This window comes from Hermetia illucens, chromosome 3, assembly GCF_905115235.1.
Source record: "Hermetia illucens chromosome 3, iHerIll2.2.curated.20191125, whole genome shotgun sequence".
In the NCBI taxonomy this organism is placed as follows: domain Eukaryota; kingdom Metazoa; phylum Arthropoda; class Insecta; order Diptera; family Stratiomyidae; genus Hermetia; species Hermetia illucens.
The window spans coordinates 122,345,278-122,373,121 of NC_051851.1; the positions used below are offsets into that span (position 1 = coordinate 122,345,278).

Here is a 27,844-nt window from a genome sequence, read left to right on the forward strand (position 1 = left end):
CACGCGCCAGCGCAGGGCTGATAAATGTCAGATCTACAACCGAGCCTGACCCCCCTTTCTGAAAGGTGTTTACGGCACCTTCGTTAACCAAAACCATGTCCAGCTGCGCAAAAGCCTCTAATAGACTGCGCCCCTTAGCATTTGATTCTCTGCTACCCCACTCTAGGGCCCACGCATTGAAATCACCAGCAATCACCTTTGGACTTCGTCCCTTCGCGTCGAGAACAAGATTATCAAGCATTTGCTCGAATTCAGGCAGTGTCAAACTTGGTGGGGCGTAGCAGCTGTATACATACACCACTTATTTTCGCCCACACAAAGCCACTGGCTGCTCGACTTGTAGTACATGGTATGGCTTGTCGACCACAAGCCCATATCGCCGCTCCACCAGTCGAATCTGTGACCCATACGCCACCGTGACGGTTTCTGTACGGTTCACTTATGATGGCAACCTCCATCTTAGATTCGAACGTGGTGTGCTCAAGTAAATCCTGAGCGACCCTGCAATGATTGAGGTTTATTTGAATAAACCTCATTTTCTCATTGCAGTGAGCGCCTTCTTAAATTCCGGACATTTGGCACTTCCGGCAATGTGCCGGTTATCCTGTCCCTCTTTGGCTACGCACAATAGGCATTTGGGGTCCCTATTGCACTCTCTGGCAATATGGCCTTTCTCCCCACACCTTCTGCATCGATCGGACCGATCAATGCTGCTGGTGCATGCCTTCGCGAAGTGCCCAAACATGAGGCATTTAAAGCACCTCTTTAGTGAAGTTTGCTCCCTTAAACGGCAAACAACCCATCCAATCCGAACCCTTCCGGTAGCTAACAACATCTGCGCTGCCTCCGCTGGCACTCGTATGGTGGCCGTTTGAGTGCCACCATAGGCTTTCCGTAGACTGACAACAGACTCCTCTGTAAGTTCTTTCAACTTGAATTGCTCCTTCAGAGCAGTTCTCCTTTCGATGTAACTCCATCGAGATCCTTACATTGTATATAGATCTCATGTTTTTGGGCACGCACTGCGGCATTCTCCTCAGGTGAGTTTTTCACTTGAGTGCGAAAGTCATCAGTTTTGCCACCGCTGGATCTTTTCAGCTCGAACATGAGATCCCCTTTCTGGGTTCTTCGGATTCTGTTCACATTTCCGCTCAGATCTTTTAGGTCGGGATCAGCTTTGACCTTTTTGAGTATCTCCGCGTAGGACAGATTGCCCTTACTGGAGATAATAATCGCATCTGGACGAGTTCGCACTTTTGCTTTTCGTTTTGCTTTTTTGTTGGTTACTTTAGTCCATCCATCGTTTTCGTTCGTCTTGGGCTTCGCAACGCTGGTCGAGTTTCCTAGATTCGCTGTATGCTTTCCTCCTTCTGAACTGTTGGTGTTGGTTTTCAGGATGTCCTGTCCGCCTTTTTTTCTGTTAGGCGCCTGCTGATTATTTAAAGGATCCCCCTCTTTTTCACGTACTCGCTTATTTCGCTGGGATTCGATGGTAGTACGGTTAGACGTCACTTGGGTCGCTTGTGATACTGTTGTTATTATTCTTCTCCTCCATCTGTGATCTATTATAGAGGACTCTAATGGCTTGGTGCACGTTGTGCTTGTCCTTGATAAACTCGGACAGCTCAACTACCTTTGCCCCAGGCTGGGTGAAGGGTAATTCCTCCGGATCGGGACTCTGCTCCGTATAAGTCCCGGCAGGGTTACTCCTTTTACATGGTCCTTTACTTTTGGGCGGTACTTTATCCTTCATCGTCTTTGGTATTGGTGGAGATCTCAAAGTTGATGAGCTTCTTTTGAATGGATCTCTTCCTTGTTCCTGGAGCACCTCCTGCTGTCGAGCATCTTGAACATATGCGGTGGGTGTTGTCATGGTTTTTGTTGTCCAAAAAGCTGCTTTTAGTTCATCTTTGTTTGCTCTTGTTATTGGTGTTCTCGGTAAAGTCGTACTTCGCTTGAATACCTCCTTCTCCAGATCCAAATCACTTGTAGCATTATATGCCACGGTGGCCAAGTTGTCCACCACCGAGGCACTGTGGTCGAGGGATATCGACGACAAGGAGCCCGCTTGCTCACTCCCAAAAGCCGCCGGTACTGGGGTTCCGAGCCCCTGCACCGTAAGTTTCCTCCTTCTCTCGTCTTCCATGGTGGTTTTATGTTCTGGGTATCCTTCCCATAGCCATTTTGGTCCGCGCACCAGAGATGAGCAAACACTAGCCCATGCACAGTCAGAAAAGAAAAGTGCATGAACACATATTTACACATCAATAGGTATGCCCCAATCTGCCAGCTGGGGTCGCGCCTGATGGGAGATCTGGCCACTCCTCACAGGATTCGATGTCTGTCTGTCTGTCTGTCTGTCACAGCCGATTTATTCGGAAACGGCTGGACCGATTGTCACGAAAATTAGTAGGAGTATGTAATCTGCCGTTCCCTTTACATGCGGCAACTGACGCCATTTTGCGTTAAGTTCAAGGCGGGGCTCTCCATACATGTGAAAGGAGGGTGCAACATTTTTTTTCACAGAATGTAGCCATGTGGGGTATCAAATGAAAGGTCTCAATTAGTACTCAATTAACTGGTTCAATATTTGATATTATGTGAAACGTAGGGGAGTGAGGGCTCAAAATATGACCATCAAAAAGTGTAACAGGTCGCGTTCTCCGAACCTACAGGGGGTAAAACTTTACAATTTTTTGTAAATTTCGTGCACTCTACAACCTGCATTACGTCATCATCACATATCAATTCGTCAATACCACAACGAAGTAAGTTCGTATTAATTCGGTGGAAAAGAATTATTTTGTTTTAGTTTTTTAATCATTTGTATATGAATATCAATTATTCCAATGACACATATGTGTATGTCGGTATATAGTACATGCGTGCTAATGGACTTTGCGGGTAGTGCCTAATTCAGGGTGCGGCAGCATAACTTCCTTTTTTCAAAACTCAATAAAAACTATTGTATGCATCGGAAAATATTTATTTATTTTTTATAATGTAGGTACATGTCTAAAGTTTATATTTACATTGTTTTGAAGATCAAATCTGTTACGTGACGTCCCGCATTCTCCATACATTGCGTAAACCGATTTCTGGCGTTTGTCATGACTCTTGTTAGCATAGCAGGTGTTATATTGCCAATTTCTTCTTGGATGTTGGTCTTCAAATCTTGTAGGGTTCTTGGACGGTTCACCTAAACACGGGATTTCAAAAAACCCCATAGAAAAAAATCACAAGGGGACAGATCGGGAGAGCGTGCCGGCCATTCCAAATCTCCTCTAATTGAGATAAGGCGCTCTGGAAAGTGTTCCCTCAAAACAGCCATCGATGCTCTTGAAGTGTGTGCTGTTGCACCGTCTTGTTGGAACCAAGTGTCCCCCAAATCCAAATTTTCTAGCCGTGGGAAAAAAAAAATTCTGTAGCATGTTTACATACCGGTCCGAATTCACCGTCACTGTAACCTCATTTTCCTCAAAAAACCAGGGACCAATAATTCCAGCTGTGGAAATTGCACACCACACTGTGACTTTGGGTGAATGCAAAGGCTTTTGATGCAATTCTCGAGGGTTGGTGTCAGCCCAGTAGCGCATGTTTTGTTTGTTAACCGACCCACACAAATGAAAACGGGAACGACATCAAGAAGAAGCTCACACGCGTTCATCCGAGAACTGAAGTCACGTTATGAAAGTTCCTGCACTATCGCCATCTTATAGGGATGAAAATGAAGATCATCACGAAGAATTCTTTTCACAGAACGATCGGATAGTCCAAGGGCAGATGCGTGTTTGCGCGCAGAACGCCGTGGCGATCGGAACATTGACGCTCTCATTGCTTCAATGTTCTCAGGTGATCTAACGGGCCGAGGGACTCCAGTTCTTCCTTTTGTCGCACTTGCAGTTCGTCTGAATGTAGTGACCCATGTAACAATTGATTTGCGGTCTGGGACGGGAGCCAACGGGGCTAAATTAAAGCGATTCTGAAATGCACTCTGTTTTGAATAACCGAACATCCGCTTGAAAAGTAAACCTCAACGGCAAAGGCACGCTCCTCACTATTCCAACGCATGATGGCGACTGAGCCGTGTCGGGACAAAACTTTACAGTATCCCCTCTTGAACGAAACCACTAGCGCTCCGCTATGACATCAACTAACTGAGTGGCGCGCATTTTAAAAAAGGAAGTTATGCTGCCGCACCCTGAAAAATCGGAAATATGGCTACGATCAATTTATATACGTGCCTATATGTGTACAGTACTCGAAAATAGGCAGTTTGTTTGTTTAGGGTGAGCGTAACATCTACGGCTGTAATATGTACGTATGTCTCGTAGTTTTGTACCTGTATACGGGTAGAAAAATGTGCGTTGAAATTTCCTAGATAAGATAAACACAAAACCTTTATACCCAAGCGCGAGCTTCCGGTATTCCGACTTGTTTAAAACTAGTTTTCTGTAATTTTTTTAAGTTTTCTTTACGAGATTCATGTGTGCGCTAACTTTTTCTGATTAGTGTATTAGGGCTTTTTCTCGATTTTATTCTTCTCCTCCAGCCGCCATTTCTTGAATCGGGTTTGAAACATACTCTAGTGCAGGATGTCTTGACATAGCCGAAAAATTTCGTCGGTAATTATATTTTATTGTTCCTATCTGTTATTTTCATATCAACAGAATGATTAGTGCCAAGGGCACGAGAGCACCCATTTTACAGCAAATATTTCGTATGAATTATATATGTGAACAAATTGGTAATACTTACAATCTACGCTAACTTTGATCCGCTTTGAAACAGTTGGCGGTACGCCATTGGATGCTATACATAAATAAGCTCCCATGTCCAAACGAGATATTCGCGATATTTCGAGAACATCACCCTCCCATTCGTTAACTATAAAAGGATATTAAAAAGATATGCAATTTGCAAAGGACTATTTCTTCACAGCTAAATTTAGCTTTAGATTGATAGATAGATTGTTTACCTGTTGTAGATTTATTTAATGCAATTTTTGAGTTATCATCACGTTTCCATTTCACCGTGGGCGTCGGACTACCGGTCGCGCGACATCTTAATGAGATATTTGATCCTTCTCTGACTATAACGTCGCTTGAACTAAGCGAGTCATCTATGTTTGGCGGTACTGTAAATATAATAGAAATAAATTTGAAATTTAAATTGAAAGAGTGTTCTATAAATAAATGAATAATATATCTTATTTCGATCCATCTATCTTATTCCGAATTTGAAATTCTCGGCGCAAAGCCGGGGTGTTCGGAGTTCGTAGCTAAGGCAGACCTAAGCCAAACACCGGTTGTTCAACCACCGGTAATGTTAAAATGGATCCAGGCAGAGTAAACACAGTCACGCCTCTCTCTACCAAAGCTTCTGCATCTTCCATTTTTTTCATTCCTGAAGAACTGAGATTTTCCTCAGAGGATTTTCTTTAAGGGCTTGGAGAAGCGCATTCGCGTTGAGCGCGCTGAGGGGCTTTTTGCGTGCTCATAGCGGTTACAAAGACAAAAGCATAAATAATTATTGAACGGATTAAAGATTATCCGCATCGGGATCCTCCTATACTGGTCATATTATTACACTGCGGAACATTCTCAAGCAATATATATATATTAGTTAATTTTATAAATGCTTGATGGTACTAAGAAAATTAAAGAAATGAATTGAGGTAACTGGGGCTGATAGATGATAGCAGAAACGGTATGCGTATGGGCAAAGATTCCATTGAAAGGTTTTGCGGCGCCAGCTGACAAACGCTTCTTTAACATTAATAAGTCGGGAAACCGGAAGCTGGGCGATTCAGGTATGAAAGGTTTTGTTAGCTTCTTCTATGAGTATATTTAAGTGTAGAACTATTCCATTTGTAAGTAGCCCGTTATGTATTTGCATTTAGCATGTCTGACTACCCACTTCAATGTGATATAGATATTTAGTTGCAGTAAATTTGCAAGGGACAGTCAACTTTGAGCTACTCTAACTTTGTTAGTAATAGTATGATTTTCATAATATATATATGGGATAATATGCTTCATGTTATATTTTATACTACTACCAACTTTTAAAACTCTGGGATAAACTTAAGGGGGGTTTTACTCAATTTCTCCAAAAATATGGTATACTATTATTAACTTAATTTGAATAGGTATCGATACGGAGAGTATTTTGAGGTCTGGGAACCATATAGCGACAGCTTCATTCATTTTTCATTTTTCAGATTGTTCGGCTGGGTGGTTTCTGAGAATGGCTCCGTTAAAGAAATCATCACTTTCCACCCCTCCCACTCTCCGCCTTTTTAACAAATCTCAAAACTAAATCCGGCTTCGGAAAGTACTAATCGCGACTTTTCATTTGAAAACTATATTCGGTGAAAAAAAATTTTACACCCCCCTTTTACATGTATGGGGATCCCCCCCTAAATTCAATCTAGAAGGATATCACTCACTGCATGTCTGGGAGTCCACGGTTCCCACCTTCTCACCAAATTTCGTGTCAATCGGTATAGCTGTTTCTGAGAAAAGTGTTTGTGACAGACAGACAGACAGATACCAACAGCTCAGAAGGAGGAAAGCATACAGCGAATCTAGGAAACTCGACCAGCTTTGCGAAGCCCAAGACGAACGAAAACGATGGATGGACTAAAGTTACGAACAAAAAAGCGAAACGAATAGCAAAAGTCCGAACTCGCCCAGATGCAATTGTTATCTCCAGTAAGGGCAAGGGCGGAGATAATCAAAACGGTCAAAGCTGATCCCGACCTAAAAGATCTGAGCGAAAATGTGAACAGAAACCGAAGAACCCAGAAAGGGGATCTCATGTTCGAGCTGAAAAGATCCAGCGGTGGCAAAACTGATGACTATCGCACTCAAGTGAAAAACTCACTTGGGGAGAAAGCCGCAGTGCGTGCCCAAAAACAAGAGATATATATACAATGTAAGGATCTCGATGAAGTGACATCGAAAGGAGAAATTTGTACTGCTCTGAAGGAGCAATTCAAGTTAAAAGAACTTACCGAGGAGTCTGTTTTGGGCTTACGAAAAGCCTATGGTGGTACTCAAACAGCCACAACACGAGTACCAGCGGAGGCAGTGCCGTTTAAGAGAACAAATTTCACTGAAGAGGTGCTTTAAATGCCTCATGTTTGGGCACTTCGCGAAGGCATGCACCAGCAACATTGATCGATCCGATCGCATGTCGCTCAGGATTTACTTCAGCAGAACACGTTCGAATCTGAGGTGGAAATTGCCATCATAAATGAACCATATAGAAACCCTCACGGTGGTATATGGGTCACAGATTCGACTGGTGGAGCGGCTATACGGGCTTGTGGTCTACAGCCCATATAACGTACTGCAAGTCAGGCAGCCAATGCCTCTGTGTGGGCGAAAACAAGTGGTGTATATGTATATAGCTCCTGTGTGGAGTTGCCAAATCTCCCATCAGGCGCGTCTCTTCGTGCGGATAAGGGAATGCTCGGCGAATGTGTCATGGTCATGCACATGCACGCATCCGGAGATGTGCGTGTATGGGCATGTTTATGCGCAGGCCGGGTAGGTGGGAAGTAAACGCCCACCCGTGGATAAAAATTGGCTATGGGAAGGATACCCAGAAATAAAACCAAACATGGAGGAGCAGAAGAAGAATGAAGTTACGGTGCAGGGCTTCGGAAACCCAGTGCCGGCGGTTTTTGGGAGTGAGCAAGCGGGCTCCCGCCCGTCGATATCCAACGACCGCAGTGCCTCAGTAGTGGGAACCTTGGCTACTGTGGCATCTAATGTTACAAGCGTACGGGAGGAACTTGAACTGGCTCCAGTGATGGATCCGTTCAGAAGGAGCTCGATTTTTCGCAGATCCCCTCCCACACGGGCACAAGCCCCCACGATCGCTACCCCCAGTGGGAAGCGTATAGCGGGAGTCTTCGATGAGGAAGAATCGCTGACGCCGATTCACCCGAGCGATGTTTTGGGCAATGATCAGTCTGGAGCTGCCTTTACTGCCCTCGGTAAAAAGATCATGGAGCTGTGTGAGTTTATAAAGGAGCGCAGGAACATTCACCAAAATATAAGGTCCATGATAAGAGGCATCCGTTTGACGTACGGCAAGGCCCAGGATGAACGAGTAGGGAAGTCGGCGATTGGAAAAGTGAACCAGGCAACTCAAGTAACGCCGGTTCAAAACACAAAAGGGGAGAAACCGGGGAAGAGGCTGCGCGAGAAGCTGAATGACTCAATAGGCCAGCAAACCCCGAAAAGAAAAAAGGACTTAACTCCCAAAAAGGCGGAGTTCATGAAAAGTACGTCTGAAGCTACCAGGGAAAATACTGCAGTGGCTACCTCGAGAAAAGGGATCGAACCTTCAAAGGCGGATGCGGAAGCTTGGAGGAAGGTAGAACCGCGGAAAAGAAATTATCGGAGGAAGATTAGACCGGAGGTGATTTTCATTTCCAAACGAGGCGAAGGGTCATACGCCGACATACTCAGGAAAGTGAAGGCAGACCCCGAACTCACCAATTTGGGAGACAATGTCAGCCGTATTAGACGGTCGCAGAAGGGAGATCTTATGTTGGAACTTAAAAAATCCAAGGATGTAACCGCGGACAAATTCTTAAGCCAAATCGGGAAGACTTTAGGGCAAGAAGCCGACATAAGAGCTAGCAGGCCAGAGATCACTATAATCTGCGAAGATATAGATGAAATCACGACGAAGGAGGAGGTTTGCGAAGCGTTGGAGGAACAGTTCGATCTTGCCGGACTACAAGAGTCAGTGGTGAAAACGCTAAGGAAAGCTTATGGGGGAACACAAACCGCCATCATCAGCCTACCAGTGGAGAACGCACTCAAACTGTTAGCAGCAGGGAGAGTGAGAATAGGCTGGGTTATGTATCGCCTTAGGGAACAGGTGGCGTTAAAACGGTGCTTTAGATGCCTTGGCTTTGGTCACACTGCGAAGTCATGCACTAACCCAAATGACAGGTCAAAGCAATGCAGGAGATGCGGAGTGGAAGGCCACATCAGCAAGGACTGCGGAGCTGACCCAAATTGTCTACTGTGCAAAGGAAAGGAGGATGTGGACCATCGGCACATTGCAGGCAGCAGCAGGTGCCCGGAATACAGGAGAGCCCTTAGCACAAATCGCAGACGAGGTTGATACAAATCAACCTCAACCACTGCGAGGCGGCGCAGGATCTACTCGCGCAAACCATCCGCGAGAAAAACATCGATGTGGCCATACTAAGTGAACCATACCGAAACCGCGGTGGTAGCGTTTGGGTCAGGGACCAAACGGGCCAAGCAGCGCTGTGGACTTGTGGAGAACAAGCCTTCCAGGAAATAATGGAGCACCCGGAGGAGGACTTCATCAGAGCGAAGGTGAAGGGCATCCACATCTACAGCTGCTATGCTCCACCCAGCGCTACACTCGTCGAGTATGAGCGGATGCTTGCTGCTCTTGTTTTGGATGCAAGAGGACGTTGGCCGATCATAATAGGAGGCGATTTCAATGCGTGGGCTCTTGAATGGGGCAGCCGGATAACTAATGTGAGGGGACGTGTTCTCCTCGAAGCATTCGCGGAGCTGGACGTGGTACTGGCGAATGTTGGGTCTTCGTACACTTTCCGGGGAAGGGGCCTGGGCCTGAGTGCCACTTTAGCCAGTAGAATCGCTTGGCATGTCAGTGAGGACTATACTCACAGCGACCACCAGGCAATCTGCATAGAGATCAAGGGCGGATCGAGCTCGAAAAAGAGTTTTCGCAGAATGCCGGGTGGTATGCTTGGCTGGACAGTGAAAGCGTTCGAGGGGGACACGTTTTCCGCGGTGCTCAAATCCGACATATCCCTGAATAGTACGGCTGGAGAGAAAGCCACCCAGATCACTCGATGGGTGACGGAAGCATGCGATGCTACTATGCCCAGAAGGCGATTGCTCCCCAGTAGGCAACCCAACTACTGGTGGAACAATGAAATCGCAAGTTTGCGAGCCGCATGTTTTCGGGCAAGGAGGCTTTGCCAGAGGCTCAGGGGAAAACCCGGTGGCGACGGTCGAGAGGAGGCACACAAGCAATTGCGTGGCCGCCTAAAGGAAGCCATTCGGAGGAGCAAAAAGAACTGCTTGAAACAGCTGTGCGACCATGCCGACATAAACCCTTGGGGCGAGGCTTACAGAGTGGTGATGAAAAGGCTGCGGAAATCACCCCAGGTAACCTGTCCGCGCCTCCTGAAACAGATTGTTACCACTCTGTTCCCTCACCACGAAAATAGGGGAAGGCAAGTTTTTGTCCAGCCAAATGACGGCATAATACGGCCTGTAACTGTGGAGGAGCTGCGGGAAATATGTGGTAGGTTCGGTGACAACAAGGCCCCAGGTTTGGATGGCATCCCCAACCGAGCTTTGAAACTGGCAGTGAAGACTAGGCCCGACCTTTTCGCCAACACCTTCGAGGCGTGCCTAAAAGAAGGAATATTCCCTGCCCAGTGGAAAAAGCAAAAGTTGGTGTTGCTTCCGAAGCCTGGCAAGCAACCTGGAAACCCAGCGTCGTATCGTCCTATCTGCCTGTTGGATACAATGGGGAAGATGATGGAGAGAGTCATCTACAACAGACTTTAAGTATTTAACATTACTTATATTTATTATAATATTTAAGTTAACATTTATTATTAAATTAGTTATACATGTTATTTGACCTAATCTTAGTCGGCGGACTCAACTTCCGTTTTCCTATTTTTAATTCAAAGGACTTCAGTATTTATTCATATATTCGAACTTAATATTACAAATTAGAGACATTTACGAAAAACATAATTACTGCATTAGATTAATTTTTTTGTGTGTCTACTACGTTTTAGACAACAACTCATGGCACACTTTTCTGCGATCTTCCACTCCCGTGGCGTGCTACGCAAAGTGGATAGATCCGCGCCATCTATTCGCTCGCACTCGCAACATTCGAAATAAATTTCGAATGCTGCGAATCCTGCCGCGCCACAGACTCCTGCCCATCGTCGAAGCCAGCAATGGTTTGTCGGAACGCCAGTTTGGTTTCCGACGCGCCCACTCTACGGTGGACGCAATTGGCATGGTGGTAAACCTGGCAAAAGGTGCACTGATTTCTGGCGGCTACTGTGCCGTGGTGGCGTTGGATGTCAAAAACGCATTCAACTCGGCCAACTGGAATAGAATTAAACGGGCGTTGGCTGACATAGGTGTCCCCGGATACTTAGCGAATTTGATGGAAAACTACCTCTCAGAGAGGACTCTCTGGTACGGGACGGATGAGGGCCCCAAAGAGTACATTGTCACAGCCGGGGTACTACAGGGATCGGTACTTGGTCCCCTGTTGTGGAATATCATGTATAATGGGGTGCTTCCTCTTCCCGTCCCAGAGGTTACTACGATTGTCGGCTTTGCTGATGACCTAGCTGTGGTTGTTGCAGCAAAACACCCAGAAGATGTGGAGGTTTACGCAACGGAAACAGTGAGAGCGGTAAAGTCCTGGCAAGAAAAGGCCGGGCTGACCTTGGCGGACGCGAAAACGGAAGCGGTCTTGATAACGAAACGCAGGAAAAATAATACTGTAAAAGTGGAGGTCGGTGGACATACGGTCGTATCAAAGCCGGTTATCAAATACCTGGGGGTAATAATTGATACCAAATTGAGTTTTAGGGAGCACCTAGAGTATGCATGCCAAAAGGCAGCCAGTGCCACCACGGCACTTGCAAAAATGTTGCCAAATATTGGTGGGCCGAAACATTGCCGGAGGTTGGTGCTAACCGGAGTGGTGCGCTCCATCCTGCTCTACTCGTCGCCTGTGTGGGCAGAGGCGCTTGCAAACTCTCAGAGACAGAAGCAGGTGAACTCGGTTTACCGGCGGATAGCTTTGAGGGTTTGCAGTGCTTTTAGAACCACATCAGATGAGGCAGTATTGGTGGTGGCAGGCATGATCCCGGTTGACATTCTGGCCAAAGAAATGAGTGTCCTGTACAATGCAAGACATATGGAGGGGCATGCACAGCGTCGAAATGCGGAAAGGTCAGAGTCGCTTGATCTCTGGCAACGCAGATGGGACAAGTCTGCGAAAGGTCGGTCGACGCACAGGCTCATTCCCAACATTAGGGTGTGGCTTGAGCGAAAACATGGAGATACCAACTACCACATTACCCAGTTCCTCACAGGACACGGTGGTTGCTACAGGCAGTATCTGCACCGCTTTGGGTTGGATGATTTTCCGAACTGCCCTAGATGCGATGGCATACCGGAGGATCCAGAGCATGTGATGTTTCACTGCCCACGATTTGCGATGGAGAGAAGGAGCTTAAACCAGGTGCTGGGCAGGAGCGGGACCCCGGAGAGCTTGGTTACTGAGATGCTGGAGTCCGAGGAGAAGTGGCTTGCGGTTAGCTCCGCAATCATCCAAATGCAGGAGGAGTTGCTGAAAGAACAAAGAAGGAGGAAAGCTGCAAATGGGAGAAAGATGAGTGCCTAAGAGCAAACCTAATCCGCGAAGTAATACCTCAATGGTGGTCCCGCGGGGCTGAGGCTGGAGAGACCGGGGGTGGTTTTTAGTGGGTGTGAATCCCACACGCGCCCGCTGTTGTTCCGCCGTTCGGGCGGCGGAGCTGCGGCGGACGTATCTTTCTAAGATTTTCCACCTCCGTGTAAGCACAAAAAAAAAAAAAAAAAAAAATGTATATAGCTGCTACGCCCCACCAAGTTTGACACTGGGACGAAGTCCAAAGGTGATAGCTGGTGATTTCAATGCTGGGGCCCTAAAGTGGGGCAGCAGAAAATCAAATGCTAGGGGGCGTAGTTTAATAGAAGCTTTCGCGTAGATGGACATAGTTTTGGCTAACGAAGGTGATGTAAACACCTTCCAGAAAGGGGGGTCAGGCTCAGTTGTAGACTTGACCTTTGTCAGCCCTTCGCTGGCGCGTGGTATGTCCTGGTGAGTCAGCGAACGCTACACCCATAGCGATCACCAGGCAATCTTCTTTGAGACATGAGTCAAGCCCGAAATCGAAAAAAATTTTCGGCTGGTCTGCAAAATCTTTGGATGAGCAGACCTTCATAGAGGTGTGGTTAGATCAACTTGATAAAGCAGGCACCTCTACGGAAAGAGCCGTCCATCTGGCTCAATGCATCGCCAAAGCATGTGACGCGTCCATGTCTAGGGGGTGCTCATTCCGCAGTAGAAGACCAAACTACTGGTGGAATGATGAACTAACCGGTCTTCGGTTAGCCTGCCACCGAATCAGAAGAGCGGCTCAGAGAGCGGTAGGTAGGTCGATCAAGGGCAGAAGGAGTGCGCCTATAAGGCAGCCCGCAAAACCCTCAAGCTCGCCATCCAGTGAAGCAAGAGAAAATGCTTTAAGGAGCTCTGCTCAGAAGCGGACCTAAACCCGTGGGGGAGAGCTTATGGAATCGTGATGGGACGATTCAGAGGCCGTTCATCTCCGCAGATCACGTGTCCCACCCTCTTGCTAAAAATCATCCAGGGGTTATTCCCCCAGCAAGAGGAGAGCACCGACATATTCCAACCACCTCTGAATGTGACGGCAATCCCGCCAGTCACCAGAGGCGAGCTGCTGGAGATCTGCAGCAGAATAGGTGACAATAAAGCGCCGGGCCTGGACGGAGTACCGAATAAGGCCCTTAAGCTTGCCGTGAAATTCAGGCCGGACATGTTCGCTGAGTTGTTCGAAGCGTGCATGTTCGAAGGAATATTTTCAGCGGCTTGAAAGCGACAGAAGTTGGTACTTCTGCCTAAGCCTGGTAAACCTCCAGGTGAACCATCGTCATACCGACTCATATGTCTTTTGGACACGGTGGGGAAAATGTTAGAGCGGGTAATCTATAATGATTACTCCCGGTTGTTGAGAGCCAAAGCGGCCTTTCAGATCGGCAGTATGGGTTCCGAAAAGCCAGATCAACCATTGATGCCATCAAATTGGTTACTGGCTTGGCCGAAGATGCAATTCACGGAAAGGGTAGTATCAGCAAATATTGCGTGGTAGTAACCCTGGACGTGAAAAATGCATTCAATTTGGGCAATTGGAATCTAATACGCAAATCCCTAGCGAAAGTTGATATTCCCGCTTATCTCGCTGCTATTGTCGATAGTTACTTGACTGAAAGGAGGCTCTAGTATGACACTGATGCCGGACCCGAGTTAACACCCGAAAACATTGTGTAGTTTATGCTGGAGTCAACGGATGCCTGGAACCAGGTTGTAAGGGAACTGCAAGCTATTCACCAATAGCTTAGGCAACCATTCCACCTTCCAACGCAGAAAAAAAAAAAGACAGACAGACAGACGGACAGACAGACATTGAACCGACTTTAATAAGGTTTTGTTTTCCAAAACCTTAAAAATGGCATGTCCTTGGTCAAACACCTAAGGTCCTTTGTGCGATACCGTATCCGATATAAACTTAACAGTTTTGGAATCTTTGGCCTAGCGTCTGGGAGAATCTCAGCATACTCTGTGAATGCGGCCTGGAGCCTCATTATAAATTGGGTCGACATCCCCAGTTACTAAGCTTCTTCTGACTACTGGATTCATGGAGTGCCTTCCAGGTGGAGTACTTGTGTTACTCCTTTAACTAGTCCGGTAATTTGATGACTCCAGCCCGAGCTCAAGTGAAACCTCTTGGAAGATTTGTTGCCTAGTTGGTAAGGCAACTCGGTTATTATTCACTATCACCCGGTACTGGTTGACGACGTTCTGTTCCGGAACATGACTTAGTTCCGGGAAGCGGGTTATGAACGCGTCATGGAGTCGGTGTCTGTACCCTGATGGATTCTGTTCCAAATCCGTGATACGGTAATAGCCGCGGACGATAAATTCGTTAAGTTGGTTCGTCCAAACCATACGACGCCTAGGTCTCCCGTCCCTGGTGGTTGACGGCATAACCGCCAAAACATCCAAGGACGAAGAGCCGCTCTGGTGTTGTTGAACGACCTTTAACCGTGTTGGATACTGTCTTCGTGTCCCTGGGGTCCCATTAAAAGAATTTGAAACATTTTCCCCAATTCTGTTCCCACGAGTGGCAGTCAACCCTGCAACAGAGCCCCAATGTTGCATTGTCCCATGGTTACCTCCAACGGTAGGGAAGGTATCTGGAGGGGAGCCGCTGACAAACAGTGTAACGTCACTGCAATTCATCCGATAGGCGGATTACGGATTTGTTAAGGAGGTTTACTCTCTCTCTCTTCACTCTGGGCAATGATCAGTCTGGAGCTGCATTTACTGCCCTCGGTAAAAAGATCATGGAGCTGTGTGAGTTTATAAAGGAGGGCGGGAACATTCACCAAAATATAAGGGCCATGATAAGAGGCATCCGTTTGACGTACGGCAAGGCCCAGGATGAACGAGTAGGGAAGTCGGCGATTGGAAAAGTGAACCAGGCAACTCAAGTAACGCCGGTTCAAAACACAAAAGGGGAGAAACCGGGGAAAAGGCTGCGCGAGAAGCTGACTGACTCAACAGGCCAGCAAACCCCGAAAAGAAAAAAAGAACTCAACTCCCAAAAAGGCGGAGTTCATGAAAAGTACGTCTGAAGCTGCCAGTGAAAATATTGCAGTTGAAACCTCGCGAAAAGGGATCGAACCTTCAAAGGCGGATGCGGAAGCTTGGAGGAAGGTAGAACCGCGGAAAAGAAATAATCGGAGGAAGATAAGACCGGAGGTGATTATTATTTCCAAACGAGGCGAATGGTCATACGCCGATATTCTCAGGAAAGTGAAGGCAGACCCCGAACTCAACAATTTGGGAGACAATGTCAGCCGCATTAGACGGTCCCAGAAGGGAGATCTTATGTTGGAGCTTAAGAAATTCAAGGATGTAACCGCGGACAAATTCTTGAGCCAAATCGGAAAGACTTTAGGGTAGGAAGCCGACATAAGAGCTAGCAGGCCGGAGATGACTATAATCTGCAAAGATATAGATGAAATCACGACGAAGGAGGAGGTTCGCGAAGCGTTGGAGAAACAGTTCGTTCTTGCCGGACTACGAGAGTCAGTGGTGAAAACGCTAAGGAAAGCCTATGGGGGAACACAAACCGCCATCATCAGCCTACCAGTGGAGAACGCACTCAAACTGTTAGCAGCAGGGAGAGTGAGAATAGGCTGGGTTATGTGTCGCCTTAGGGAACAGGTGGCATTAAAACGGTGCTTTAGATGCCTTGGCTTTGGTCACATTGCGAAGGCATGCACTAGTCCAAATGACAGGTCAAAGCAATGCAGGAGATGCGGAGTGGAGGGCCATATCAGCAAGGATTGCGGAGCTGACCCAAATTGTCTACTGTGCAAAGGACAGGAGGGTGTGGATCATCGGCACATTGCAGGTAGCAGCAGGTGCCCGGAATACAGGAGGACCCTTAGCACAAATCGCAGATGAGGTTGATACAAATCAACCTCAACCACTGCGAGGCGGCGCAGGATCTACTCGCGCAAACCATCCGCGAGAAAACATCGTGTGGCCATAATAAGTGAACCATATAGAAACCGTGGTGGTAGCATTTGGGTCAAAGACCAAAGGGCCAAGCAGCGCTATGGACTTGTGGAGAACATGCCTTCGAGGAAATAATGGAGCACCCGGAGGAGGGCTTCACCAGGGCGAAGGTAACGGCCGTCCACATCTACAGCTGCTATGCTCCATCCAGCGCTACACTCGTCGAGTATGGGCGGATGCTTGCCGCTCTTGTTTTGGATGCAAGAGGACGTTGGCCTATCATAATAGGAGGCGATTTCAATGCGTGGGCTCTTGAATGGGGCAGTCAGATAACTAATGTGAGGGGACGTGTTCTCCTCGAAGCATTCGCGGAGCTAGACGTGGTACTGGCGAATGTTGGGTCTTCGTACACTTTCCGGAGAAGGGGCCTGGAGTCTATAGTGGACCTGACATACGTGAGTGCCACTTTAGCCAGTAGAGTCGCTTGGCATGTCAGTGAGGACTATACTCACAGCGACCACCAGGCAATCTGCATAGAGATCAAGGGCGGATCAAGCTCGAAAAGAGTTTTCGCAGAATGCCGGGTGGTATGCTCGGCTGGACAGTGAAAGCTTTCGAGGGGGACACGTTTTCCGCGGTGCTCAAATCCGACATATCCCTGAATGGTATGGCTAGGGAGAAAGCCACCCAAATCACCCGATGGGTGACGAAAGCATGCGATGCTACTATACCCAGAAGGCGATTGCTCCCCAGTAGGCAACCCAACTACTGGTGGAACAACGAAATCGCAAGTTTGCGAGCCGCATGTTTGCGGGCAGGGAGGCTTTGCCAGAGACTCAGGGGAAAACCCGGTGGCGACGGTCGAGAGGAGGCAGACAAGCAATTGCGTGGCCGCCTAAAGGAAGCCATTCGGAGGAGCAAAAAGAACTGCTTCAAACAGCTGTGCTACCATGCCGACATAAACCCATGGGGCGAGGCTTACAGAGTGGTGATGAAAAGGCTGCGGAAATCACTCCAGGTGACCTGTCCGCGCCTCCTGAAAGAGATTGTTCCACTCTGCTCCCTCACCACGAAAATAGGGGAAGGCAAATTTTTCTCCAGCTGAATGACGGCAGTTATAGGCGGTAAACTGCGGAGGAGCTGCGGGAAATATATGGTAAGTTCGGTGACAACAAGGCTGCAGGTTTGGATGGCATCCCCAACCGAGCTTTGAAATTGGCAGTGAAGACTAGGCCCGACCTTTTCGCCAACACCTTCGAGGCGTGCCTAAAAGAAGGAATATTCCCTGCCCAGTGGAAAAAGCAAAAGTTAGTGTTGCTTCCAAAGCCTGGCAAGCCCCTTGGAAACCCAGCGTCGTATCGTCCTATCTGCCTGTTGGATACAATGGGGAAGATGATGGAGAGAGTCGTCTACAACAGACTCCTGCCCATCGTCGAAGCCAGCAATGGTTAGTCGGAACGCCAGTTTGGTTTCCGACGCACCCACTCTACGGTGGACGCAATTAACATGGTGGTAAACCTGGCAAAAGGTGCACTGATTTCTGGCGGCTGCTGTGCCGCGGTGGCGTTGGATGCGAAAAACGCATTCAACTCGGCCAAATGGAATAGAATTAAACGGGCGTTGGCTGACATAGGTGTCCCCAGATACTTAGCGAATTTGGTGGAAAACTACCTCTCAGAGAGGACTCTCTGGTACGGGACGGATGAGGGCCCCAAAGAGTACATTGTCACAGCCGGGGTACCCCAGGGATCGGTACTTGGTGCCCTGTTGTGGAATATTATGTATAATGGGGTGCTTGTTCTTTCCGTCCCAGAGGGGACTACGATTGTCGGCTTTGCTGATGACCTAGCTGTGGTTGTTGCAGCAAAACACCCAGAAGATGTGGACGGAAACAGTGAGAGCGGTAAAGTCCTGGCTATAAAAGGCCGGGCTGACCTTGGCGGACGCGAAAACGGAAGCGGTTTTAATACAGTCAGTGCCACCACGGCACTTGCAAAAATGTTGCCAAATATTGGTGGACCGAAACATTGCCGGAGGTTGGTGCTAGCCGGAGTGGTGCGCTCCATCCTGCTCTATTCGTCGCGTGGGCAGAGGCGCTTGCAAACTCTCAGAGACGGAAGCAGGTGAACTCGGTTTACCGGCGGGTGGCGTTGAGGGTTTGCAGTGCTTTTAGAACGACATCAGATGAGGCAGTATTGGTGGTGGCAGGCATGATCCCTGTTGACATTCTGGCCAAAGAAATGAGTGTCCTGTACCATGCAAGACGCATGGAGGGGCGTGCACAGCGTAGAAATGCGGGAAGGTCAGAGTCGCATGATATCTGGCAACGCAGATGGGACGAGTCTACGAAAGGTCGGTGGACGCACAGGTTCATTCCCAACATTAGGGTGTGGTTTGAGCGAAAACATGGGGAGACCAACTACCACATTACCCAGTTCCTCACGGGACACGGTGGTTGCTACAGGCAGTATCTGCACTGCTTTGGGTTGGATGATTCTCCGAACTGTCCCAGATGCGATGGCATGCCGGAGGATCCAGAGCATGTGATGTTTCACTGCCCACGATTTGCGATGGAGAGAAGGAGCTTAAACCAGGTGCTGGGTGGGAGCGTGATCCCGGACAGCTTGGTTACTGAGATGCTGGAGTCCGAGGAGAAGTGGCTTGCGGTTGGCTCCGTAATCATCCAAATGCAGGAGGAGTTGCTGAAGGAACGAAGAAGGAGGAAAGCCGCAAATAGGAGAAGGATGAGTGCCTAAGAGGAAGCCTACCCCGCGAAGTAATGCCTTAATGGTGGTCCCGCAGGGCTGGGGCTGGAGAGACCGGGGTGGTTTCTAGTGGGTTCGGGCGGCGGAGCTGCGGCGGACGTGTGTTTCTAAGATTTTCCACCTCCGTGTACGCACAAAACAAAAAAATCTATAGAAAGAAGTGATCATTTTCGACACCCTGCACACCCGACCTTTCAAACAAAGTACTACGCGATACCTTTCATTTTATACCCCGCATGACTATATTTGGTGAAAACAAAAATTTACAACCCCTTTTTGCATTTATGGGGACCTGCCCATAAATCCGACTTAGATAGGTGTAACTCACTGTATGCATGAGCGTTCACAGTTCCCACCTTTCCAAAAAATTTGGTATGAATCGTTACAACCGTCTCCGAGAAAAATGCGTATGACAGACCTAAGTAAAATTTGCGTTATCTTATTTTTGCGACGAACAGGAATCAACGGGTGGTAAAATTTTTCAAGTTGTATAGTGTAATCAGCAACGTTGTCAGTTTCAAAAATGATAATGTTGTTGACCAGTTTGTCCAACAGGGTAGAAAATGTGGAGTACGTGCAACGACCTGATCAGTGTGGAAGAATCTGAGTAGCTGAGTATACTTACTGTTCTCGGCACTACAAAGAGGTCAAATATTGGGCAGTGGTGGGCAGAAGCCGGAAAATTGTGTTTCCCTAATATACTCGTATATGGAGGTGTTTGAATTCGTTGTACAGAGATCTGTACAAGCGGCACTTAGTGGGAGGGAAAATATGAGTATGAAGTTTACAACAACAATCAGTGAAAGAGTGAAATAGTGTGAAGAAAATGAAGGTCTAAAAACTACTTTAGTTCCAATGGAAGAATAGACTTGATTTAAGGTTTGTCCACGCACACCAACTGCAAATCTATGGTATTATATGATAGAAATCACCGTAATACAGGAATTGGGTAATACATAGGGAACGGTGTTGCAAATGTTGTAATTCGAGGACATGCCTGCTTTTGCGTTTCAATTAGCGGAGTAGTTTAAAAACCATTATTATTATTTATTTGTAGACGTCGTCCGAATCAATACCCTCAATTTAGAAGATATTTTAGCTGTACCCTTCGTTGTCGGTGTGTTTTCCCCGAACAATTGTTTTTATGCGACATTTCTCTAAACCCGACTGCTTGCCGATATCCCTGCTGAACTGGATGGTGATGTCCAGCGAGCATGTTTGGTTGAAACCTGCCAAACGAAGCCACAGCGGGCTTAGGGAGTTGCATTGGAAGATATCACGCATTATAGGTATCTTTCCTGATGTTTGTGAGGATACCGATAGCTTCGTGCTCCAATTCTTCATCACTGTTCTGAGGAGAAGAACCATATTCGAGTTGATCTTGTACAAGCGTAACACTTGTATTAACCACGAATGTGATATGGGGTCAAAGGCTGATTTATAATCGATGTAGACTGCCGAGATATTTCGTTTTTGATGGACAGCTACCGTATCGATTATGGGCTGTTCCTCGCAGCCTCAGGAGCGTTTTGCGCATGATTTTTGCTCCTCAGTTCTGAATTTATGACCATCAAGATATTTTGAGATGTTCGCGCACAGAACTGAACTGAAGACAGCCAGAAGTTGTAAATCTTATCAATTTCTGGCGTCTTCCATTTACCTGCATTTTTAAAAGCTGTTTCTATGTCGACTTCAGTTACGTCAGGTATGGTCAATTCGGGGAGGGTATCACATGAACGCATATGGTGTAGTGATAAAATTTGGAGATCTAAATAAAAGGAGGACATATTGAGCAAAATGTCATCAAGCAAACAGGTGTGAATAGTTCTGGAAAAATTCCTGCGAGCTGAAAGAGACATTTATGAGAAGAACGAATATTAAGAGAGTGACAAGAAACTCTTAAATTGGTGACCTCGTAAGTGCAGTCAGTGCTTGCCTTCCCGTGCGGAAAGTGGAATTGGACCAAGCGAAATGCTTCAAGGAGTTAGCAAATAGTGCAAAAGGATTACGACAAGTGTTTCATCACAGTCAAGTGCAGCGTACTCCGCATATGTTGATTCGTGGTTCGTACCTCTAAGATCAATTCAATCGATGATGAGTCAACCTTCTGCTCCATTTCTTCAACAAGGGCAACGCTGTTTTGACCCCAATCGTCAGTGCAGTTGATTCAGCAGATTCACATTTCGCCTAATGCAGCATCAGTATCCGACATAAAACCATTGTTTGCGACAACAACTTCTAGTTCATCGTCTTTGGTGCCGTTGAACTTTACAACGGCCGCAGGGACTGGTTCTTCTACGTTGGACTTCTGTTAGCACCATAGGAAGAGCCTTTTACTCCAGCCCCCAATCCAATTTGATCACCCCATCGTCTCAGGACGTCAGAAGGTCTGAGAATCGTCGACGAAGGCGGTACTTCAAGAACTCCGGAAAAAAGTTTCTAAGTTGTAAAATTTTGTGTTGGTTGATATTGATGACATATTCCTTCCGTGTCTTGAAATATTAATGTTTAGGAAGCCACTGACTTCCTTGTCAGACGGCGTTTCGTCTGGCAGTGAATTCAATGTGTAGAAGAATACTGATGATTTTATTTTTGAACAACTTAATTTATACAAAGCAAACTTAAAATTATTTGCTGACACCTTTGAGAATTATTTCAAATTGTTATCATGGTTCCAAATTTGTCTGAGAATTTTTAGTCTAGTCTAAATGTTTTATCTAGCTATCAGGTAACATGAATAAGATGGTACGAGTTTGTTTCAAGTGAATGGAATATGATCATTATGAGAATGGAATGTTTGAATGTTACATGATCATTATGAGAATTTGTTTGTGAATGAAAAATGCTTATGGTGTGCAACTTTATAAATGATAGATTAGAGCTAATAATACATTATTAGGGATAATACTAAATGATAGATTTTTAGACAGTCAAAGCATAAATGAGTAGAGAACCGCCGCAAGAGACGGCGACGATATAAAATTCGTCGTTGGAGTTCCGCTCTCGTGACGAGTTTTTTATTTTTGGTCTGCGCGTCAACCGTCCGCTCCGGGGTGGATCGGTGGATTTTGCTGAAGTGTATTTTTCTTTTGTCTCTCGTACAGGCATTTGGGGGTGCGGTTTGCCGTCGTCAAATTAGGGTCTGTTCAAATTCAGTACAGCCGCGTCCTCGACTCATCTCGCATCGTTTAACTTAGCTGTTGTCATGTCTCTGGGCAACAAAGACGCGGCAGGCTCATCGGACCCTCAACTGACCACCCTCGCTGTGCGCGTCCCCAATTTTTGGCAGAGGAACCCGGAGTTGTGGTTCGTCCATCTGGAGGCGCAATTCCAGATGTCCGGAATCACAGCGGATGCGACCAAATTCAACCACGCCATTGTTGCCTGGATGAGGAGACCATCCTCCTGGTGGCAAACATTGTCAAAACGGCCTCCTACAATGTACTAAAAACAGAGCTCATTAAGCACCTGTCAGTAACTGAGTCAGCTAAGCTGGATCACTTGCTGGCAAGTTTGACGTTGAGCGATTGAACTTCCAGCCAATTGCTTCGCGAAATGGGGGTGGGAGCAAGATCGACGACGACTTGATGATGTCGCTCTGGCTGCGACGGCTTCCGGAGAGCACCCAGGCAGTCCTTGCGTGCGTCTCCGGTTCTTTGGAGGCGCTGGCTGCTGCGGCTGATGAGGTGCACGCGCGTCCCACGATAGCGGTCCTTCAGCAGTCTTCAGACGAAGTTGGCAAGCTGAAGTGCGAGATGGCCGCTTTTTTGGCCAACATGGCGGAAATGAGGGTGGCACTGGACGCTCAGCGTTCAGACAGCAGGTCGCCAGCTCGCTCACGGTCTACCGCCCGAAAAGGGCGATCGGGTAGCAGGTCGTAGGTTAGGTGAAAAAGCTACCAGATGTACGCTCCCATGTAAATTCGCGCCTACCTAAAAAAACTAGGTCTGCGGGGGGTCCTGGGAATGGCCACCCAGAACGCAGCGCCACGTCGCCTAGCAATTTATGACCCTCTCAGCAGGCATCAGTTATCTACCCCGGCACCGCCGGCTATTCCCACAACCTTTAAAACTTACAGCAACAAATTCCTCGCTCATTAACACCTACAGTTACAGGCAAGTGGACGTGAGTCTTGGCTTGCGTAGGACGTTCCCGTGGCGATTCATCCCCATTCCCCATTCATTCCCCATTTTAGGCGCAGACTTTTTTGTCACTATGGGTGGCTGGTGGACTTGCAGAACAGGTCCGTTATAGACCCCAGGACTAAACTTAATTCGTCAGGCCGAATCTCATCTCACCCTAACCACAATCTTTCCCTACTTTTGGAGGTCATTACTGTCTCTCGTGTTCGGGCACTCCTCCAAAAGTTCAGCCAGATTACCACCAAATGTAGCCTCTCTAAACCAGTGCAGCACCACATTAACATCACTGGTTCCCCTATCTTCTCAAAGTTGCGTCCTCTAACACTCCAGAAGCTGGCTATTGACCGGAAAAAATTCGAGTAACTTATACAACGGGGTATCTTCTGCAGACCTTCAGACAGCTGTTGGTCTTCCCCACTGCATATGGTCCCTAAGCCAAACGGTGAATGGCGCCCCTGTGGGGATTACAGAAGGCTAAACGCACAGACTGTTCCTGACCGATATCCAATTCCACTCATCCACGACTTTGCACATCACCTCGCGAATTGCCGCATATTTCGACTTTGGACTTAACCACGGCTTATCACCACATCCCAGTAGCTCCTGAAGACATTCCAAAGACGGCAATATGCACACCCTTTGGACTCTTCGAGTTCACCCGGATGACTTTCGGATTGTGCAATGCGGCGCAAACCTTTCAAAGGTTCCTCCACTCGGTCCTACGAAACCTCGACTTCTGTTTCGTATATTTGGATGATATTTTGGTCGCTTCTTCCACTGAGTCTGAGCACTTAGCCCATCTTGAATGCATTTGTCAACGTCTCTTTGAGGCCGGTTTAGTCCTAAACGTTGAGAAATGCAAATTTCTTCAAAAACGGGTGAGATTCCTCGGCCATTTCATTTCCCCTGAAGGAATACAGCCCGACCCAGACAAGGTGCTAGCGATAACAAGCTTCCCGCGTCCAAAGAGAGTGAAGGAGTTGAGGAGGTTCTTGGGCATGCTAAACTTCTACCGTCGTTTCCTGCCCAAAGCCGCCCATCACCAGTCCATTTTGAACGCGTACTTGTCTGGCCCCAAAACTAAGGACACACGCATCCAGGCATCAGGACAACAAATCGGCTAGTCACCAAGAAATATTTCTGGCCCTCTATGAATAAGGATGTCAATTCCTAGGCAAGAGAGTGCATCGCATGCCAGAAGTGTAAAGTCTGCAGGCATGTAAGGAAAGAAGTGGGCTCATTCTCCCGCACTACCAAGCGGTTCCACACAATACACCTCGACATAGTAGGGCCTTTGCAAGACTCGCACGGTTATAGGTATTGTCTCACAATCATCGACAGGTTTATGCGGTGGCCAGAGGCAATACCTCTGAAAGATATTACGGCGCAATCATGTGCCGAAGCCCTCTGTCGAGAGTGGATACCTCGCTTTGGCGTCCCTGCAGTGGTCATCATTGACCAGGCAATCCACCCTTTTCTCCGAGTTAGGCAAACTCCTTGGTTTTAAACGCCAGCGGACTACTGCATACCATCCGCAATCCAATGGGATGTTAGAACGTTGGCACCGGACGCTGAAAGCCGCCATTATGGCACGCGACGATCCGTCCTGGTCCCAAGTCTTGCCTCTCGTCGTACTCGGCCTACGTACAACCCGCCGAGAGGAATTTGCTGCCAGCCCCGCGGAGCTAGTATACGGGGAAAACCCGAGACTCCCTAGCGATCCGGTCTTCGACAAGAGATCGGGTCTCACAGACTCTGAATTGCTGCGTCTGCTTAGAGACAACCTCCACCGCCTTAAAACCTTACCTCCCACTCGTCACACATCCGCACTTGCCTGCGCTCCAAAGGAGCTGGACACGTGCACGCACGTCCTGGTCAGGACGGATGCTGTCCGAAAGCCGCTGCAGCCTCCATATGAAGGCCCATATCATTTCTTCCAGCTCAAGATCGGGGGACACAAAAAGGCTGCCCGTTTGCGCCCCAAATCAACGTCGCGTTCGCTTCGCCGAATGATAGAACACGCAGTTCCGGGTTCAGTCGCTGAAACCCCTAGGTTTCATCTGGAGGCGGAGTGGTGTGGCGCAGCAGGATTAGCAACATTCGAAATTTGTTTCGAATTTTGCTAATTCGACTAGCAGATGCCACCACCGGTGTTCACCGTGGCGTAGCAGGCCTTGACAACTAATTTAGATTGTAAAAAATAATTGAATATGACAGGTCGGGGTAGGTCGTTTTAATTTCGTATTTTATCTAAAACTAAAATAATAATTATAAATACAAATCGTTCAACTTATCGCATTTTTTATGGACGTTTTCATTCAAGTTGATCAAATTTAGAGATCTAAATAAAAGGAGGACATATTTAGCAAAATGTCATCAAGCAAACAGGTGTGAATAATTCTGGAAAAATCTCTGCGAGCTGAAAGAAACATTAATGAGAAGGACGAATATTAAGAGAGTGACAAGGAACTCCTAAATTAGTGACCCCGACGTGATAACTGGCGGAACGATGGGAACTGGAGACAACAACAAGTCGCCGCCGCAGTAGAAGCCGCCCGACGCCGGCCTGGACAACTCCCCGAAGCACTCGCGTGGTGTCGCCGAGGTTCTCGGAGCTCAGTCTCGATTTGCTCACAGCGCGACAAGCTTATTCGAGAGATCGAAGCTCGGAAGCTGGAGTGTTTGGTGCGCGTGGAGCCCATCAAAGGGCATTAACCGGGTTGGTCCTGTTCTAACTGTTACCATATCCTGCACCTGGTCTGTACCACAAAGTGGGCTTCAAGCTCACAATTCACGACGGCTGGCGGTGCCCCGCATGCCAGAACGTCACGAAAACCATTGCCTGCGAGTACTACTGCTTCTGCGGAAAACTCAAGAACCCTCCGTACAACCAGAGCGACGTGGCGCACAGCTGCGGTGAGACGTGTGGCCGCAAGGATGCCTGACCGTATCCTTGCAGCCTGCTCTGTCATCTTGGACCATGCCCGCTGTGCCAGCTCATTGTGAAGCGGGAGTGTGGCTATGCTGCATCCGAGAGAACATGGAGTGTGATAAAAAATCCGATAAGTTGAACGATTTGTGTTTATAATTATTACTTTAGTTTTAGATAAAATACGAAGTTAACACGACCTGTCCGGTCGGTGGTTCGCCACTTAATAATCATATTCAATTATTTTTTAAAATCTAAATTAGTTTTCAAGGCCTGCTACGCCACAGAGGACACCGGTGGTGGCATCTGTCAGTCGAATTAACAATATTCGCAATAAATTTCGAATGTTGCTAACCCTGCTGCGCCACAGAGTCATGCTTCTTCTAAATTGCAACGGCTAGGTTCGTTCCAAACACTTCTCAAGAAGGACCTGAATTAGTGAGATTTTCACAGAATCCAATCCAGAAATCTCACTAGCCAAACAATCGGCCAAAATTCTGTCAAAGACAGCAATGTTGTAAGTAGTTGCCGAAGTAAACTTCAGTTTTGGGATCTTTGACCTAGCGTTTGGGAGAATCTCAGCATATTCTGTGAACGCGACCTGGAATGCGATCGAAGTCTCCTTACAAGTGGAGTACTTGTGCTTCCGTTTTGTTCAGTCCGGCTCAAGTGAAACCTCTTGGAATATTTGTTGCCTAGTTGGTAGGGCAGCTCAATTGTTATTCAGTATCACCTGGTACTGGTTGACGACATTTTTCACCGGAACATGACTTAGTTCCGGAAATCGGGTTATGAACGCGTTATCTAATCGGGGTCTGCACCCTGATAGATTCCGTTCCAAATCCGTGATACGATAATAGGCGAGAACAATAGATTCGTTCGTTTGTCCAAACCATACGACGCCTAGGTCTCCCGTCCCTGTTGGTTGACGACATAACCGCCAAAACATTCAAGGGCGAAGAGCCGCTATGGTGTTATTGAGCGACTCTTAACCATGTTGGGTACTATCTTTATGTCCCTGGTGTTGCATCAAAAGAATGGAAACAAATGTCCCCAATATTATTCCTACGCGTAAGGGGAACTAATCAGCCCTGCAACAGAGCCCCAATGTTGTAATGCAACATGGATACCCCCAAAGGCGTAAGAGGATTACGGATTTGTTAAGGAGGTTTACTCCGCCAGAAAGGGGAGAATATGTTAGGCAAGATGAACGCAAAAGGAAATTTTGGGGCGGTTTCTAGTCAATTTCCCCAAAAACATTGTAAAGTAATATAAAAGTTAATTTGGTATGGTTGAAATTTTAATGTTGGATAGTATCACTCATTTGAGGAAAATTTTTATCAGGAATATCCACTCTATCTTTAACCGTTACAGAGCTATAGCGTTTTTAGCGAATTGTGTCAAGTGTTTGAACTGAAGAAAATCACAATTTTCCTCACCCTAAATCATTTAATACCAGATTTGACATCATTTTAGGAAACTGTATAAAATTACATATAAATTAATAGTTCAGGTCACTTTGTAGATATAAGATATATATAAACTTTAAAGAAATT

General features: G+C 47.2%; 2 protein-coding genes across 5 annotated transcripts in view; one reads left to right on the forward strand and one right to left on the reverse strand.

Annotated features, from left to right (window-relative positions):
• The window catches only part of LOC119650711 (neurotrimin-like), a 265,655-nt gene that overhangs the window by 78,740 nt on the left and 159,071 nt on the right, over window positions 1-27,844 (reverse strand). For both annotated transcript variants that reach the window (XM_038053716.1, XM_038053717.1), the window contains 2 exons: window positions 4,979-5,137; window positions 4,759-4,887 (listed from right to left, as the gene is read on the reverse strand). In XM_038053716.1, coding sequence (XP_037909644.1) covers window positions 4,759-4,887; window positions 4,979-5,137 — 288 coding nt within the window. The remainder of the gene's footprint in view (window positions 1-4,758; window positions 4,888-4,978; window positions 5,138-27,844) is intronic.
• Window positions 19,941-27,844, forward strand: part of LOC119650712 (protein late bloomer-like) — a 59,939-nt gene continuing 52,035 nt past the window's right edge. For 2 of the 3 annotated variants that reach the window (XM_038053721.1, XM_038053719.1), the window contains exon 1: window positions 19,941-20,096. The gene's annotated coding sequence lies outside the window, so the exon portion shown is untranslated. The remainder of the gene's footprint in view (window positions 20,097-27,844) is intronic. The other variant, XM_038053720.1, reaches the window with a different exon arrangement.